This window comes from Melanerpes formicivorus, unplaced genomic scaffold, assembly GCF_026170545.1.
Source record: "Melanerpes formicivorus ecotype bairdi unplaced genomic scaffold, bMelFor1.0.p_v2 SCAF_39, whole genome shotgun sequence".
Classification (NCBI taxonomy): Eukaryota; Metazoa; Chordata; class Aves; order Piciformes; family Picidae; genus Melanerpes; species Melanerpes formicivorus.
Window position 1 is genome coordinate 2,485,958 of NW_027142391.1, and position 15,461 is coordinate 2,501,418.

General features: G+C 53.7%; 2 protein-coding genes across 2 annotated transcripts; one reads left to right on the forward strand and one right to left on the reverse strand.

Moving 5' to 3' along the window:
- Window positions 1-573: 573 nt before the first annotated feature.
- TMEM88B (transmembrane protein 88B) lies at window positions 574-7,648 on the reverse strand. The gene is made up of 2 exons (XM_068158281.1): window positions 6,698-7,648; window positions 574-2,065 (listed from the first exon to the last, which is right to left on the reverse strand). The coding sequence occupies exons 1-2, from the start codon at window positions 6,965-6,967 to the stop codon at window positions 1,796-1,798; spliced, it is 540 nt and encodes a 179-aa protein (XP_068014382.1). The 5' UTR covers window positions 6,968-7,648; the 3' UTR covers window positions 574-1,795.
- A 3,949-nt stretch (window positions 7,649-11,597) lies between these two features.
- MRPL20 (mitochondrial ribosomal protein L20) lies at window positions 11,598-15,053 on the forward strand. Its single transcript, XM_068158282.1, has 4 exons — window positions 11,598-11,724; window positions 12,430-12,540; window positions 13,253-13,330; window positions 14,583-15,053. Exons 1-4 carry the CDS (start codon window positions 11,638-11,640, stop codon window positions 14,754-14,756), a joined length of 450 nt encoding a protein of 149 aa, XP_068014383.1. The 5' UTR covers window positions 11,598-11,637; the 3' UTR covers window positions 14,757-15,053.
- Window positions 15,054-15,461: the final 408 nt, after the last annotated feature.

The window sequence follows — 15,461 nt, forward strand, 5'->3', positions numbered from 1 at the left end:
CCAACCTGTGGCTGTTTCTCTCCTTTTAACTCTTCAGGAGTTAAAGGGAGTGGCACTGAAGAGCCACAGAGCCACAGAACTGTCAGGGTTGGAAGGGACCTCAAGGCTCAGCCGGCTCCAAGCCCCCTGCCATGGGCAGGGACACCTCACACCACAGCAGGTTGCTCACAGCCACCTCCAGCCTGGCTGCAAACACCTCCAGGGATGAGGCTTCCACCACCTCCCTGGGCAGCCTGTGCCAGGCTCTCACCACAACCAGAACAGAACAGAATTAACCAGGTTGGAAAAGACCTTTGAGATCATCAAGTCCAACCTCTCACCCAACACCTTCTGATCAACTCAACCATGGCACCAAGTGCCCCATCCAGTCTCTTCCTAAACACCTCCAGGGATGAGGCTTCCACCACCTCCCTGGGCAGCCTGTGCCAGGCTCTCACCACCCTCCTGGGGAAGAATTTTAAGGCACAGAAGAATTGTGAAGCACAAATCCTCACCTTTGAACTCAGTGCCAGGGTAGAGTGGACACCACGTGGCTGCTCCAGCTGAGACAGAACAAACTCCCTGGGTGGGCTTTGCATGATCTTTATTGATACACAGCACTGGGGATGCTGATATTTGGGAGCCAGGGCAACAACAGGCAGTGGGAGCACACAGCTTAGAGCAAGCAGCAGCACACTAACCCCACTAGCAGAACACTGAGACCCACAGGGGCAGGAGAGGAGAGGAACATGCATCCAGCTGCCATGCCAGACCTTCTCACACACACTCTGCTCCTCACTCAGTGGCAATTTAGTGACAGAGGAGCTGTGGTCTTACTGCAGAGACCACTGAGGTGAAGAGGGAGATCCAGCTGACTAAGCTAAGCAGCTGTTCAGACCCCGTGGGAGTCCTGCAGCGCCACAGGAGGAGGCACAGGCTGGGTCCTCCTGCCCAGCAGCTCTCCCAGAGACAGCTTCTGTTCCAGGAACACACTGCAGCCACCCCACACATCAGCCTGGGTATGGCAGATGCCACCCCCAGCACAGCAGACACCACCCTCCTGCCTACCTGCATCTCCCTGGGGGCCAGTCAGTGTCTGTGGCCCCACTCAGTCCTTGTTTCACACAACACAGTGCCAGTGCTGGAATGGCTCCAGGCATCCAGCCTTGCTGGGACACCAAAAGTTTCACAGCACTCAGCAACAGCAAAAGGAGCTCAAGCACTGCTGTAGATGAGGGGGAAGAGGGATTGCTAAGGGGAGAGTATCTGGTGGGTAGGCAGGTGTGGAACTCAGGCATCGCAGAGGCAGTGACCTACAGGCACCCTTGAGGGAGCTTAGAAACATTGGCACCCCAGCACTTGGGCAAACCACAGGTCCCCCCCTGGCTGGATGTTTCCCCAGGGGCTGCCTTTCCCAACAGGACCTCTCCAAGGCATGGAGCAAGGTCAGCAGCTGCTCCCACCCCTGTGTGGTCCTATTCAGGTGCTCCATGCCCCAGGTGAGGCTGAACACGCTGTCAAGGCTGGAAGTGGTGCTGTGCCCTGGAGGCAACAAGCACTGGGGGGAGTCCATGCTCCTTCCAGGGCTGAACACTCTCTGTGTCATCAAGGATTTGTGTTTTCCCTGTTTCCCTCACGGTGGGCAGAGTCCTACCTGCAGGAGATGGCTCACTTAGTGCATCCCCCTTCCTCTCACATCTAGGTCCTGCACAGCCTGCAGAGACCTCAGGGTGGTGATTCTGGGAGGTGATGGTGGGGAAGGACAGGTCAGGGAGAAGGTGGTGCTGGCTAGGGCAGGGTCTCTGGCGCTGCCAACTCATACCCAGGCCTTGACCTGAGTGTTCCACCCCCTGGCACAGCGGCAGAGGCCTCCCTCCTCGTACCAGCGCCACTTCACCCCCTTGTACACAGCCCTGCTGCAGGGCTGGAAGCACATGAAGAGGCGGAAGCGCCTGGCCAGGCTGCAGTAGATGGCCATGGCTGCCACTATCAGGGGGGACATGATGACAAAGCCAAGGATAATGAGGGCAGAGGAGCTGCTGTCATCCAAGAAGCTTCTGCAGTAGCGGGCAGCTGAGTGCAGCACCTGTGGGGAAAGATGAGGAGGAGACTGTCACAGACCTGGTGGTGGACAGGAGTGGTGAGCCAAGCTCCCTCCTTGTGCTTTCACACAAGGACACAGCTCTCCCTCTTCAGGCAATGCTGTGTGGCTGATCAGACATTGAATCAAGCTTTGGATTACTCCAGCATCACTGTGAGGCAAGAAGCAGGTCCTGGAGCAGGAGCCACTCATCTGTAAGTCATCAGAACAGCACTGGGTGGGCAGAAAACAAACCCCCCAAAGCCTTCTGCTGCTACATCAGTGTTGGTGGCACAACAGACTGGAAACACAGTAAATGAAAAGCAGCAAGATGTTAGATCCTGCAGGCAGAGGTTGGTCACTCCATAGCTACCCCCTGGCTGGAGCCTCTCCAGACTCCAGCCCTGGAACATCCTCCCCTGTGCTCTGTGTGCACACCAGGCTCATAGCTACCCTCTGGCTGGAGCCTCTCCAGACTCCAGCCCTGAAACATCCTCCCCTGTGCTCTGTGTGCACACCAGGCTCACTGCTACCCCCTGGCTGGAGCCTCTCCAGACTCCAGCCCTGGAACATCCTCCCCTGTGCTCTGTGTGCACACCAGGCTCACTGCTACCCCCTGGCTGGAGCCTCTCCAGACTCCAGCCCTGGAACATCCTCCCTTGTGCTCTGTGTGCACACCAGGCTCATAGCTATCCCCTGGCTGGAGCCTCTCCATACTCCAGCCCTGGAACATCCTCCCTTGTGCTCTGTGTGCACACCAGGCTCATAGCTATCCCCTGGCTGGAGCCTCTCCAGACTCTAGCCCTGGAACATCCTCCCTTGTGCTCTGTGTGCACACCAGGCTCACTGCTACCCCCTGGCTGGAGCCTCTCCAGACTCCAGCCCTGGAACATCCTCCCCTGTGCTCTGTGTGCACACCAGGCTCATAGCTATCCCCTGGCTGGAGCCTCTCCAGACTCCAGCCCTGGAACATCCTCCCCTGTGCTCTGTGTGCACACCAGGCTCACTGCTACCCCCTGGCTGGAGCCTCTCCAGACTCTAGCCCTGGAACATCCTCCCCTGTGCTCTGTGTGCACACCAGGCTCACTGCTACCCCCTGGCTGGAGCCTCTCCAGACTCCAGCCCTGGAACATCCTCCCCTGTGCTCTGTGTGCACACCAGGCTCATAGCTACCCCCTGGCTGGAGCCTCTCCAGACTCCAGCCCTGGAACATCCTCCCCTGTGCTCTGTGTGCACACCAAGCTCACTGCTACCTCCTGGCTGGAGCCTCTCCAGACTCCAGCCCTGGAACATCCTCCCCTGTGCTCTGTGTGCACACCAGGCTCACTGCTACCTCCTCACAACAACCTGCCCTGCAAAATCTGCCAGGAGAGCCCATTCACCCCAGGGTGCTGCAAAGCATCCAGCAGGCTAACTGCTCCTTGCTGAGTGGTATTTAAATGCCTCCTTTCATCCTGGCAGCAGGAGATCAGAACTGAGCCACTCTGAGTTGCCCTGCAATAGGAAATGCCAGAGGCAAGCCCCTTGTCCCCCACCTTCCTTTGCTTTTTCCATGTTCTTTCAGCAGCCCAAGAAACACAACCCTTCATACCCAGAAAAAGAAATCCAGCTAATGGATCTGCAGGGCAGAATTCAGCCTCTGGCTACCAGGGAGGCACTGAAAAGCCCAAAGAGAAAGCATTGCTCTTCTCAAGCCACGCTGCCACAGTCCCTCTCCACGGCTATCAAAGTCTGTGGTAAAAGGCTCCCTCCAGCCAACAGCAACACAGTTGTCACTCCTGATGGACTTGGCTGTACTCAAAAATCTTTTACATCTCCTCAAAGCCCTCCAGAGCCTCCCACTTAACCCTGCTGGGCATCAAACACATTTGCACCCCACAGTAAACCATTTCTAGAAGGTGTCAGAGCCACGATGGGAACTGCCTGGCCCCAAAGGAGCTGATTTCTCTAGGAATTATGCTCCACTCCAGCCAGCAGCAGCAGCCCTCGGGTCTGCTCTGCTCTACCACACAATTGCCATGACAGATGATTCCCTGCTCGTTCGTCTGCAGGACCAGGAAGAGCTGTTCAATAGCAGCAGCTATGAGCTGGCATCATTGCAGGGCAATAAAAACCAAAGGCAGACTTCTCCAGCCAGCAAAGGCACCAGGACTGAGCCAACAAATAACAGCACAGTCCCTTTGTCAGGCAGCTTGGGGACTGGGAGCTGTGGGCTGGCAGCTCGTGTTGCTGGGGTGCCAGCTGGAGAGCACAGTGCAAGGGCTCCAGCAGAAAGTCCCAGCACCTGCAGTCAAAAACTGAGGGCTCCTTGGAGTCTTAGCATGCTGCTGTGTCCCAGCATTGAGAGACCTCGAGGGAGCAAGCTAAGATTCCACCTGCAGAGTGGGAACCTCTACCACAAGGCACTGCAAGTGCTGCCACAGCTGAGTGGCAGTTTGCATCCCTGGGAAACAGGATCAGGGAGGGGGGCTCCTCCTGCACTGAGGAATGAGACCTCCACTGAGCAATGAAACCTCCCCAGCTACATCCATCCACAGCTCCACAGAAGTCCACAGAGCCTTCCTGGGTTGAACTGGGCACGTGGTTGACCACTGCTGCGTGGTTCAATCCTTTCCTACCACCCAACCTGCTCACTCAAGAGGTGCCAAGGGCTTGGGTGAGTCGATGGGGTGCAGAGACTTCATTAAAATGAAGGAGAAAAGCTTTGTTCTTTTAACATTTCTCAGTTAAATACATCAGTTTGGGAAGATTTTAATGACCTCCTCTCCAGCTCAGACTCTGTGGAATGGGGAGGCCAACAGCATCTCTGGTTTGAGCCTATTCTCCCTGTTGGGAGAGGGAGGTGGGAGGGAGAAGGAGCTACAGTGGGAGGGAGAAGGAGCTGCAGTGTGAAGGGAGAAGGAGCTGCAGTGGGAGGGGGAAGGAGCTGCAGTGTGAAGGGGGAAGGAGCTGCAGTGGGAGGGGGGAAGGAGCTGCAGTGTGAGGGGGGGAAGGAGCTGCAGTGTGAAGGGAGAAGGAGCTGCAGTGTGAGGGGGAAGGAGCTGCAGTGTGAGGGGGGAAGGAGCTGCAGTGTGAGGGGGGAAGGAGCTGCAGTGTGAAGGGAGAAGGAGCTGCAGTGTGAAGGGGGAAGGAGCTGCAGTGTGAAGGGGGAAGGAGCTGCAGTGTGAGGGGGGAAGGAGCTGCAGTGTGAGGGGGGAAGGAGCTGCAGTGTGAGGGGGGAAGGAGCTGCAGTGTGAAGGGGGAAGGAGCTGCAGTGGGAGGGGGAAGGAGCTGCAGTGTGAAGGGAGAAGCAGCTGCAGTGTGAAGGGGGAAGGAGCTGCAGTGTGAAGGGAGAAGGAGCTGCAGTATGAAGGGGGAAGGAGCTGCAGTGTGAAGGTGGTTTTCCCCCCAAAGTAGGATGCAAAAGAGCTCTTCTGGCTTAAGACAATCAACAAGAAGTCATCATGAGCTGGCCTAAGAGGAAAACAAGAGAACTGCTTTTTCACACCCACCTCAGCCAACTGCTTCCTGAAATATTTATGGATGCACCTCCAGAAGAAACTGATAGGAAATGAAATGATGAAATGCAGAGGACAGCGACCAACTGGAAGCAGACACAGGCAGCCAGAGCCCTTCCTGCCCTGCAGGCTCATTTCTGATCTGAGAAGCTGTACAGCACATTTGGGAGCACTAAATTGGCATAAAGAGAGGATTATATATTCTGTTGGACTTCTCTGGCTCGATAATTAGTCGCTTGGCAGGCCAAATGTGAGAAACACTGCAGAGGGCTTACCTAAATGGAGAGGAACAAGCCCCACCAGAGCCTGTGGAGGGCTCCTGTGAATGAGGGATGAGTTCTCAGTGACAGAGGTCACCCACAAAACCAGAGAGACAAATATTGTGACATGAAAATGCAAACAGCAGCTCCATCAAGCCAAGGAGGGCATTCACCTGACCTGCCCCAGCTGCTGGTTATTTTCATGGGAATGCAACCTCACTGCACAACCAAGCTCCCATTTCATGTGACCCTGGAAGGAGGGAGGGGTTAAAACGTGCCTTGCTCGTTCCTGCCAGGATCCAGGTGTGCCCACAGGATTGGCACCTCCTGCAAGCTTGTGAGTCGCTGTAGAGTTCTCTCTGATCACTTTGAATGACTGTGCAAAGTGCAGTGCACCAGGGATCAGGACCATGGGGGTCTCCTACTGCCCCAGTCTCCAAGGCAGCCTGTCTCAGTGATCTTGTCTCTCCAAAGGGAGCTTTCCTGACACTGAATGGATGGGTGCCAACCAGCTGCTTTAAGACAATTAGTCCAGAACCCAGAGAGCCTGTGGTTCCCTAAACAGCTGCACACAGCAGCCTTCCTTGCAGCCAAGACCCTGGCAGCAGGGAGGAGACACCACTGCCTTGTACACCTGAGAGCCTGCAGGTCACCATCAGCCATCACAAACCTGTCCTTGTCAGCCCAGACTTGACAAATACTCCCCACTATGGAAAGATTAACACATGAACACACTCCTTACAGAAACAAAGCCAAAGCTCAGGCTGCCCATCCTTGGCTTTACAACCACTTCTCTCCATGGGCTGAAATAAACCCTTATGGATGGCCCTGGATGGCTTACGGGTGGCTCTCAGCAGCCCAAGGGAGCAAAGCTTACTTACCTTGGAGTGGCATTGGAAGCCAAAGTAAACCACCACGATGGTGGGAAGCAGGACAATGGTGAAGATGACAAACATCAGGAGCAAATTCATGAAAAAGACCAAGGTGTTCATGGTGACTATCAGCAGGGTCCATGCCAAGCAGCACCAGGCGCTCCGCGGCTCCCTGGGAAGGAGTTGGTCATCGATGTCGTAGGGTGGGAGGCTGGGAATCATCCGAGACTTCTCCGAGAGGTTTTCTGCTCCAAAGTCCTCAGTGTCCTGCCCAGACATTCTTCAGGAAGACTGCTGGTCAAAAGTGGCTCGTTTGCTTTTTGGCAGCAGAACAGGGAAGAAATGAACAGAAGCCTTTTCTGCCTCCTCTACACGCTTAAGCAGAGATCATAATGGAGCAAGAAAGGAAAGGCCTCTCTTGGCCACCTGCCTTCCCAGGACCTGGCCAGCACAGGTTGTTTCCTTTCAGAATGCTTTCCAGCAGTGTCCCAACCTCAGTTTCCAAGTCAATGTGGCAGCTGGCAGCTTGGCAGTGGCTGTTACTTTGCTTTTGAATCCATGGTACTCCTGAATTTGTTGTTGTTCTTCCCAGGATTGTGATCCCAAGAGGTCCCAAACAGTTGCTGTCTCAGTTTTGGGAGGCTGCTTGGCTCCAGAGTATTGTCCTCCACCTTTGAGCACTGCTGTTTGCTAAGAATATCAGGCTTGGGCACTTGAAGACAGCTCCTTGACTTTAAATCATCTTTCCAAGCTCTTCACCCTCTCCCCAAGCAAATATTCCTGCTCAGCTCATCCGAACAAGGTGAGCAGTGAGGGCAGCAGGCAGCAGCTCTTTCCCCGCTCCCTGCCTTGCTGGAGCCCTCGCTCACACCTGGCAGAGCTGGAAGCAGAGAGCAGAGCAGTGTGTGGCTTCACTGCTCTCAGCTGCCTGCAGTGGCAGGCACTCAGACACAGGCAGTGTCTTCCTCTCCCAGCTGGGCTCAGAGCTGTGCAACGCTGCTCTGTTTACAAGAGGAGCTTCTGAAGCTGCTTTGTGTGTGAACCAATCCTTCACATCTGCCTGGCTGCTGATTTGAGCAGCACCCAAGAGCCACGCTCACACCATGCTGGTCCCTTTTTCATCCCAGTTGTTCTCCCTCTGGTTCCTTTTCCCCAATTTCCCTCTAGCTTAAGAAAAATAAACTAAAAGAATGACCATAAGGACATGGCTCCTGTGCCCAGCAGACCTCCCCTGTCCTCTGCAGTCAGCAGTTACAGCTTGCAGAACATATTGGTGTTCTTGTTGTGAAGGCAACAGCAGTCATCAATTATTTCACCTGCCTCATCTGATCGATATTATTTAAGAGTTTCAGTGATATCTGCACATTTAGGTAGCCTTTGAGATTCATGGCTAGGAGGGCAGGAGGGAGAACTCCAGAAGCAAGTGAGGTAGCACAGGTCTGACCAGAAGGTATCACACAGAATCACTATGGCTGGGAAAGACCTTCCAGAGCATCAAGTCCACTGCTGTTAAAGACAATCCTGACTACAGGCCCATGTAGTCTACTTCCAATTGGAGTGGAATTTAATGGAACAGACTGTCCTCTTGATGCTGAAAGCATCTTCTCAGCCTGGGCTGGAAGAGTGTTCTACACTACTCCTAGGAGCAAGAAGTGAGACAAATTGAGAGCATTTGCAGCCCACCAGGTGTAGTCAATATCAAAACAGAGCCTTTAAAACTGAAGTGAGCTCAGGAGCTGTTTAAGGACACAGATTTCAAAGGTGTAATGAGTAACCTGCCCTGGTGCAGCAGGAGGCTGTTTCCTCCTGTCCTGTCACTTGACACTAGGGAGAAGAGACCAACACCCACCTCACTACAACCTCCTTCTGGGGAGCTGGAGAGAGTGAGGAAGGTCTCACCTCAACCTCCTCTTCTCCAAGCCAAACAATCCCAGTTCCCTCTGCTGCTCCTCATAAAACCTCCAGTCTCTCCTTCTGCAGCCCTTGGATCCCAACCTCCTATTAAGGAACCAGATCAGATGAACTCATCACCAGCTTTCTATCAATTTGCTGGGAACACACAAGGCTGCTGCTATTGTCAGCCAGCTCCCTGGGGAAGCAGGCTCTGGAGGTGAGATGTGCCAATCTCTTCCTACTGCACAGTGACCTGGTGAAGAGCCTGGGAAAGGAGCTAAGAAATGTGTGGGCATGGCACTTAGGGACATGGTTTAATGGCCTTGGTGGTCTTAGCTTGAAGGCTGGACTGGATGATCTCAAAGGTCTCTTCCAAGTGAAACAACTCCATGATTCTGTGACTCTGGAGCCAGCTGAGTGTTCTGCAGCTCTCAGCATTGCTGTGGAGATGGCTGTGTGTGAACCTGGGCTCTTCACATCCATGGCCACAGCTCGCTCTTGAGACTCTGCCTGCTCAAGTTGGGCAAGATCTTTTCAGACCACGCTATGGCAACGAGAAGAAAGGTTTATTATTGATGCCTTTGGTTTTCAAAGTGAGAAATAGACCTGCAAATTGCTCCTTTCAATGGGTTACAAATTCATTTCCCTCAGCTCTGCCTGGGAAGTCAGAACCCAACAGACAACTGTCTCCCAGAGATGAAGACGTTCCTCTGCTTTTTCATTTCCCAGTGCCAGGCACTGAAATGTTTTTGAAAGGTGTGTACTAACTAATCCCAACCTTTGAAATGGATTTCAGAAGCACTCCAGCTGACAGGTCAATTTCGATTTTAACAAGGCTGTAAATCCCAGGAGCAGCTCTGTTTGGACAGCTGCTTTCCTGGGAGAGGAGGGAATGAATTCCAATAAATGCATGAGAGAGGGAGAGATTGAAAAATGCAGAGAGAAACAACCTTTAGACCAGTCACCAGAGGATTAAAAGTCAATTTTCATCTTGTTCCACCCATTTCTATCACTGCACTCTCAGGCTGAAAGGCTCTTAGGGGAGGACACAGGGCAGCAGCCTTTCCTGGCGCTGCAAAATGTGAAAGCTCTTCACAGATCTGTCCAGACACCCAGGGGGGAATAACCATTGGAACCATCCTGCTTGTAGGCAGCCACGGGGCCAGCAAAGCCCTGGGTCTGTGCAGGAAGGCAGATGCTGTTGGGTGTAACAAGTGCCTCCTGTCCATTCCTCCTGCAGGTGCCACCTCTGACTTACTGCCCCCCAAGAGGGGCACAAGATGTGGCAGTGCCTTTGCTCTGCACAGGAGTAAGTCTCAGCCAGAGCCTCTCTGCAGCCCAGCCCTTGGCAAGGAACATTCCCCAGCTGTGTTCTGGCTGCCAGAAGCAGCTCCTGGCTGTGCAAACCTGCCCTGAACCTCAGGAATTGCCATCACTGAGCAGAGACTGAGCTGAGAAGTCCAATCCCTGACCAGAATCAGTTCTGGTCTAGTTGAAACCAGGAGAGTAAGATTCCCCAAGCCTCTGATTCTGTGAAATGTCCACATCCAGCAAGTTCCTGGCCCCTAAGTGGGGAAGATGTCTTGATAAAGGTGCAGTTATGGGGCAGTTTCTGCACATAAAGGTACATCAAGGGTGGCTACCAGGAGGATGGTGACTCCCTTTATACAAGGAGTCATGTGGTGAAGGCAAGGAGTGATGGGGACAAGTCACTGCTGGGCAGATTCTGATTGGAATCCAGAAGAAAGCTTTTCACCATGAGAACAGTGAGACATTGGAACCACTTCCCAAGGGAACTGGTGGATTCCCCTACACTGGACAGCTTTAAGCTGGGTGCTGGGCCAGCTCATCTCTGAGGTCTTTTCCAACCTTGCTGATGCTGTGATTCATTCCAAGTCCACTGTCACCTAGAAAGGTTGGACCAGGTGATCCTTGGGGTCCCTTCCAGCCTGGCATTCTGTGAGCTGCTGGAACTGCTAACAATTAAAGATGATCAGAGAGAGAATCATTAATTCTCTGACTGCAGAGACATTTGCTGTTAACAGATCTTTTTTTCCCCCTCTGCCTATAAGGACAGCACCATCTCGTGGTTTCTGCAGCTCCTCGGTTTCATTGTACAGCTCAGCCTCTTTCAATGGCCAAAACGAAACTGCAAGACAAAACCAAATCATAGTTTTGAGTGTGAGAAATTAAAATACAAAAGAAAACCCCCCCAAAAAATGTTACTTGTAACAGAAACTATCGAGGATGATGAAGAGGCAAAGGCCTAGAGAGACAAGCTGTTAGAGAGGTTCTTTATTAATAAGCCAAAGAGCTTTGATAACATAGGATGTTAAGTGTCCCCTGCAAAACATTCCACAACAGCCAAGGAATGCTGAAAGAATGTCAAAAGGATGATCTCTGACCCTCAAATCCCAGATGCCTACAGCAAAGCTTGCAGGGGCAGGGGGCTCCAGGGGTTGCTGCGGACATCCAGGGGTGCTGGAGGCCACGGATGAAGGGCCAGGACTCTGGACACGCACGGTCAGGGAAGGGGCCATGGGCGATGCGTGCAGAAGAGCCTCACGCTGCAGCTAGATGGGGAGGCGATCGTTCTGCAAAGGCTTCCGCAAAGCTGCCTGCTCCCACGGGGCTTTAAAAAAAATCCCCCATCTTTCCCTTAAAAACCCACCCGTGAACCGCTCGGGCTGGAGCGAGGTGGGGGTCGGCTTCTTCTCTCTCCTATCAGGCGACAGGACGAGACGAAACGGCCTGAAATTGTGCCAGGGGAGGTTTAGGTTGGAGCTTAGGAACAGTGCGGGAGGAGAGGTCAGGGATCGGAGCAGGCTGCCCGGGGAGGCGGTGGAGTCCCCACGCCTGGAGAGGTGTGCGGTCACGGCACATGGGGACATGGTTTGAGGGCCACGGTGCTGCTCGGTCGATGCTCGGCCCGCGGGGGAAGCCGCACCGGCACCGGCGGAAGAGAGGCGGCGGAAGGGCAGCGGCCGGGGCCGGGCTCCCCCTGTCCCCGCCCCGGAAAGCGGCGAGCGCAGCGCTGCCGCGAACCGCCCGCCGGGATGGTGCTGCTGGGCGCCCCGTGCTGGATCCGCAGCCGCCTCACCGACCGCTTCTGGAGGGTGCAGGAGGTGCTGAAGTATGCACGGGTGAGTGTCCCTCCCCGGAGCCTGCCGCCGCCCGGAGCTCGGCTCCTCCGCCGCGGGGCCGCGGAGCGCAAGCCCTCCCCCGGCAGGGGGAAGTCACGGTGCAGCGCCTGAAGGGGACCTGCAGGGCGGCTGGGGAGGGGCTGCTCAGAAGGGGCTGTGGGGGTGGGATGAGAGGCAGTGGTTTGAAACGGGAGCAGGGCAGAGTTAGGTTGGGCATCAGGAGTCTGCACAGTGAGGGTGGGGAGAGACTGGAACAGGCTGCCCAGGGAGGTGGTTGAGGCTCCATCCCTGGAGGCATTCAAGGTCAAGCTTGATGTGTCCTTGGGCAGCCTGCTCTAGTTGGAGGTGTCCCTGCTGGCTGCGGGGGGAGTTAGACAAGATGCGCTTTGAGGCTCCCTTTCAACCCGGTGCTGTCTGTGGCAGCTGGAGGTCATCAGTGCTTGTGGTATCTGTGCCACAGCACCGTGTGTGGGAACCTTGCCCCCGGAGCCACAGCCTGTAGCCAGGTCTGGCTTTGGCTTTCTCCTGCTAGACCGAGATTTTTCAGCCTGCTCCAACTCCAAGTTTCCTGTGCCTTAAAGAGTATTTTCCTTTTATGCCAACTGCTGGTTGTGTGTGGAGCCTTGTCCTGAAGAGTTGTGAGATGCAGTTCAGCTTGTCTTAGTACCTGTGAAGGGTCTGAGCCTCTTGCTGTTGCCCTTCCAGCACTTCCGTGGGAGGAAGAACCGCTGCTACAAGCTGGCCGTGCGCAGCGTCCGGAGAGCTTTCGTGAAGTCCACAAAGGCCAGAAGAGAGAAGAAGAGATTCCTCAGAGCGGTAAAAAAGAGCAAGATGGGAGGTGTACATGTTACAGTGGGGCAAGAGCAGAACTGAAACAGACCTTTTTCTCCCCAAATCTTGTTACTGGCGGGTGGGAAAACAGGAGTTCAACGTGAGCACAGCCTCTCTGGGGCCTGAAGCAGCTCACAGTCTGAGATTCTCGCTTGTGTGCTGAGAAAGCTCAAGGTGTGAAGAGCCTGGAGAACCTCTGCTATGAGGACAGGCTGAGGGAGCTGGGGTTGTTCAGCCTGGAGAAGCCTCCAGAGGGAACCTTAGAACTGCTTTCTAGGACCTGAAAGGATCCTACAGAAAGGTTGCAGAGGGATTTTTTGTCAGGATGTCTAGAGACAGGACAAGGGGGAATGGTTTGAAGCTGAGTGAGGGCAGGGTTAGACTGGAGCTGACAAAGTGCCTCTTCAGTATGAGGGTGGTGAGACTCTGCAACAGGCTGCCCAGGGAGTCTGTGGCTGCCTCCTCCCTGGGAGTGTTGAAGGCCAGGTTGGAGGAGGCCTTGAGCAGCTGAGTCTAGTTGAGAGGTGTCCCTGGTCATGGTGGGGAGGTTGGGGTATCTACTCCAAGGTCTCTTCCAGCCTAAGCCATTCTATGGAAGTGTTATGTTTACTCTGTTGTGAGGAGGCCAGCATGACAAAAGTTACTTCTTCAAGTAGTTTATCTCCTAATATGTTAATTTTCCCCCCCTTTTTTTAAGCTCTGGATCACTAGGATTGAAGCAGCTTCTCTTGAACATGGTTTGAAGTACTCAGCTTTCATAAGCAATCTGTTTAAGGTAAGGAAGGTGCCTGAAGAGCAATTACTTTGAAACAACAGGTTAGAGAAACTGTCTAGTAGAGGGCTTCTGATGGGCCAGGCAGATTAATTTCTGGAAGCTCTAAAATCTTTCAAGCAGATGTAGGCTGACAAACCTATTAGAGGGCTGCTGACTGCTGTCTCTGAGTGCAGCTGCAAGGAACTGCAGCTACAGCCTCTGCTTGCCACTATTTGAAGAGTGATGGTGGGGACTCAGGGCATGGTGGAGGGCTTGAAAAGCTCCTTCTGGCAAGACTGAACTGCCAGCACTGACCTGGTTCTGGTGATGAAAGTCCTTCTGTTTAAGGAAGGAACTTCTTCATGAGCTAAGTTCTGCCCTAAACCTCTCTTCCTTTTATGCATAATCCTCTTTTCTCCTGGTGAACTTATTGTTCTACACGTTATTCTGCCCCCCAAACTGTTACTCTGCATCTTAAGAACTGCAAAGCTTGTATTAGCAAAAAAAAAAGCCCTAAAAAGCCCCCTCTGCTCTTCACTGCTGGCTTGTGTTTGGTGAGCATGGACAGTGCAGAGCTGGTGCCACTCTGCCTTGATCTGAAACACTCCCAAGGAATTGGTTTTTATTTTGTTGGTACTGGAATTGTGAGGTTAAGACTTTGGTTTCTGCTTCTGGAAGTGGAACTGCCAGGAACTTACATCAGATTGCAAAACATTTTGCCTTTGTTTCAATTCAGTAGGTAACTGTCTAGGGTTTCTGACCTCAGATAACTGAGTTTCTGACATGTTTCTTGTCAAGTAGTGCAGTTTCTAGGCTCAGGCCCCTGGTTACCCTTGTTGCACTGTAACCACAAGAGCCAAGCACTACCTAAAAGCTTCTTTCCCCCCACACTCCCCACTTTGCCTGCCCCTTTGACTCTTGTTTCAGAGCAGTGTGGGTTTTTCAGTGTTCCCCAGAAGATCTTCACAGTGGGAAAAGATGGATTTAGGTTAGACATTAGGAAGAAGTTCTTCTCCATGAGGGTGGTGAGGCACTGGAACAGGTTGCCCAGAGAAGCTGTAGAGGCTCCAAGTGTGGCAGTGTTCAAGGCCAGGTTGGCTGGGACCTTGAGTAACTTGGTCTGGTGGGAGGCAGCCTCATGTCTGCCAGCTCTCTGAGAGTATTTACAGTGTAGAAAGAAAGTGACTCACCCAAAGACCTTGGGTAATCATTAAGCACTGTGGTGTACCTAAAAAAGTTACTGTACTTAACCAGCAGCTTTTCTTGCCTTCAGTCCCAGGTGGCACTGAACAGGAAGGTGCTTGCTGATCTGGCTATTTATGAGCCTAAGACGTTCAAGTCCCTGGCTGCCTTAGCCCAGAGGAGGAGACAAGAAGGCTTCCTTGCTGCCCTAGGAGATGGAAAAGAGCCGGAGGGGATATTTTCACGTATGGTTCAGCACTATTGATGTTAGAAGAGCCTGTGGGTACCTGTTACCAACAGGACCTCGTACAGCAGGATGAGCTCACTGCTGAGCACTACTGAGAATCGTCAAAGGTGGTTTCAGGAGGGGGAGGGAGTGGGTCTGGGTGCAAGGCTTGCACCTAGGTGATGTTTTCCCCTGTATTGCAAGTGAAATGTGCTGGGTGAGAAACCGTGGTTTGACGTTAGCAGGGTTCAGTCAGGTCTGTGGAAGTGCTGTTGCTAATGGCACACTGAGCGTGTTAAGAACTTTAAATAAAGATATTTTGTTAAGGAATTAAAAGACAGAGGGTTTGGTAACTGCTATGGAAATGCAATTGGGAGTAGTGACTTAAGGTGCTGCACGGGGAAAACCCCTGGTGGTGGTGGTGGGATAAATTGCAGACCCCAGCAGCAGCCCGGCTTTGGGCCACGCCGGTCTGGGCAGGGCTGAAGCGGGCCGAAGCGGGCAGAACCGGGTCGGGTCGGGTCGGGTCGGGTCGGGTCAAGCCGGGTCAGGCGAGTCCAGCGCGGCTATGGGCGGTGGCGCTTACCGGAAGCTCCGACCCCCTCCGCCCTGTTCAAATTCCCAACCGTTGCGTCACGTCGTTACGTGCAGCCCCAGGCCGGCGTCATGCGTAGCAGCGGCTGGGCCAATCGCTGATCGCCTCCTCCCCGGGATTCACCAATAGGCGCTGGCCGGAGGCGGGGA

Bases quoted from the DNA above. Each gene is read 5' to 3' on its own strand.
- MRPL20 (XM_068158282.1), top strand. From the start codon at position 11,638: ATGGTGCTGCTGGGCGCCCCGTGCTGGATCCGCAGCCGCCTCACCGAC. The intron at 11,725-12,429 runs GTGAGTGTCCCT...TTGCCCTTCCAG, and splicing joins AGGTGCTGAAGTATGCACGG to CACTTCCGTGGGAGGAAGAA. The intron at 12,541-13,252 runs GTAAAAAAGAGC...CCTTTTTTTAAG, and splicing joins AGAAGAGATTCCTCAGAGCG to CTCTGGATCACTAGGATTGA.
- TMEM88B (XM_068158281.1), bottom strand. From the start codon at position 6,967: ATGTCTGGGCAGGACACTGAGGACTTTGGAGCAGAAAACCTCTCGGAG. The intron at 2,066-6,697 runs GTAAGTAAGCTT...CTTTCCCCACAG, and splicing joins GCTTCCAATGCCACTCCAAG to GTGCTGCACTCAGCTGCCCG.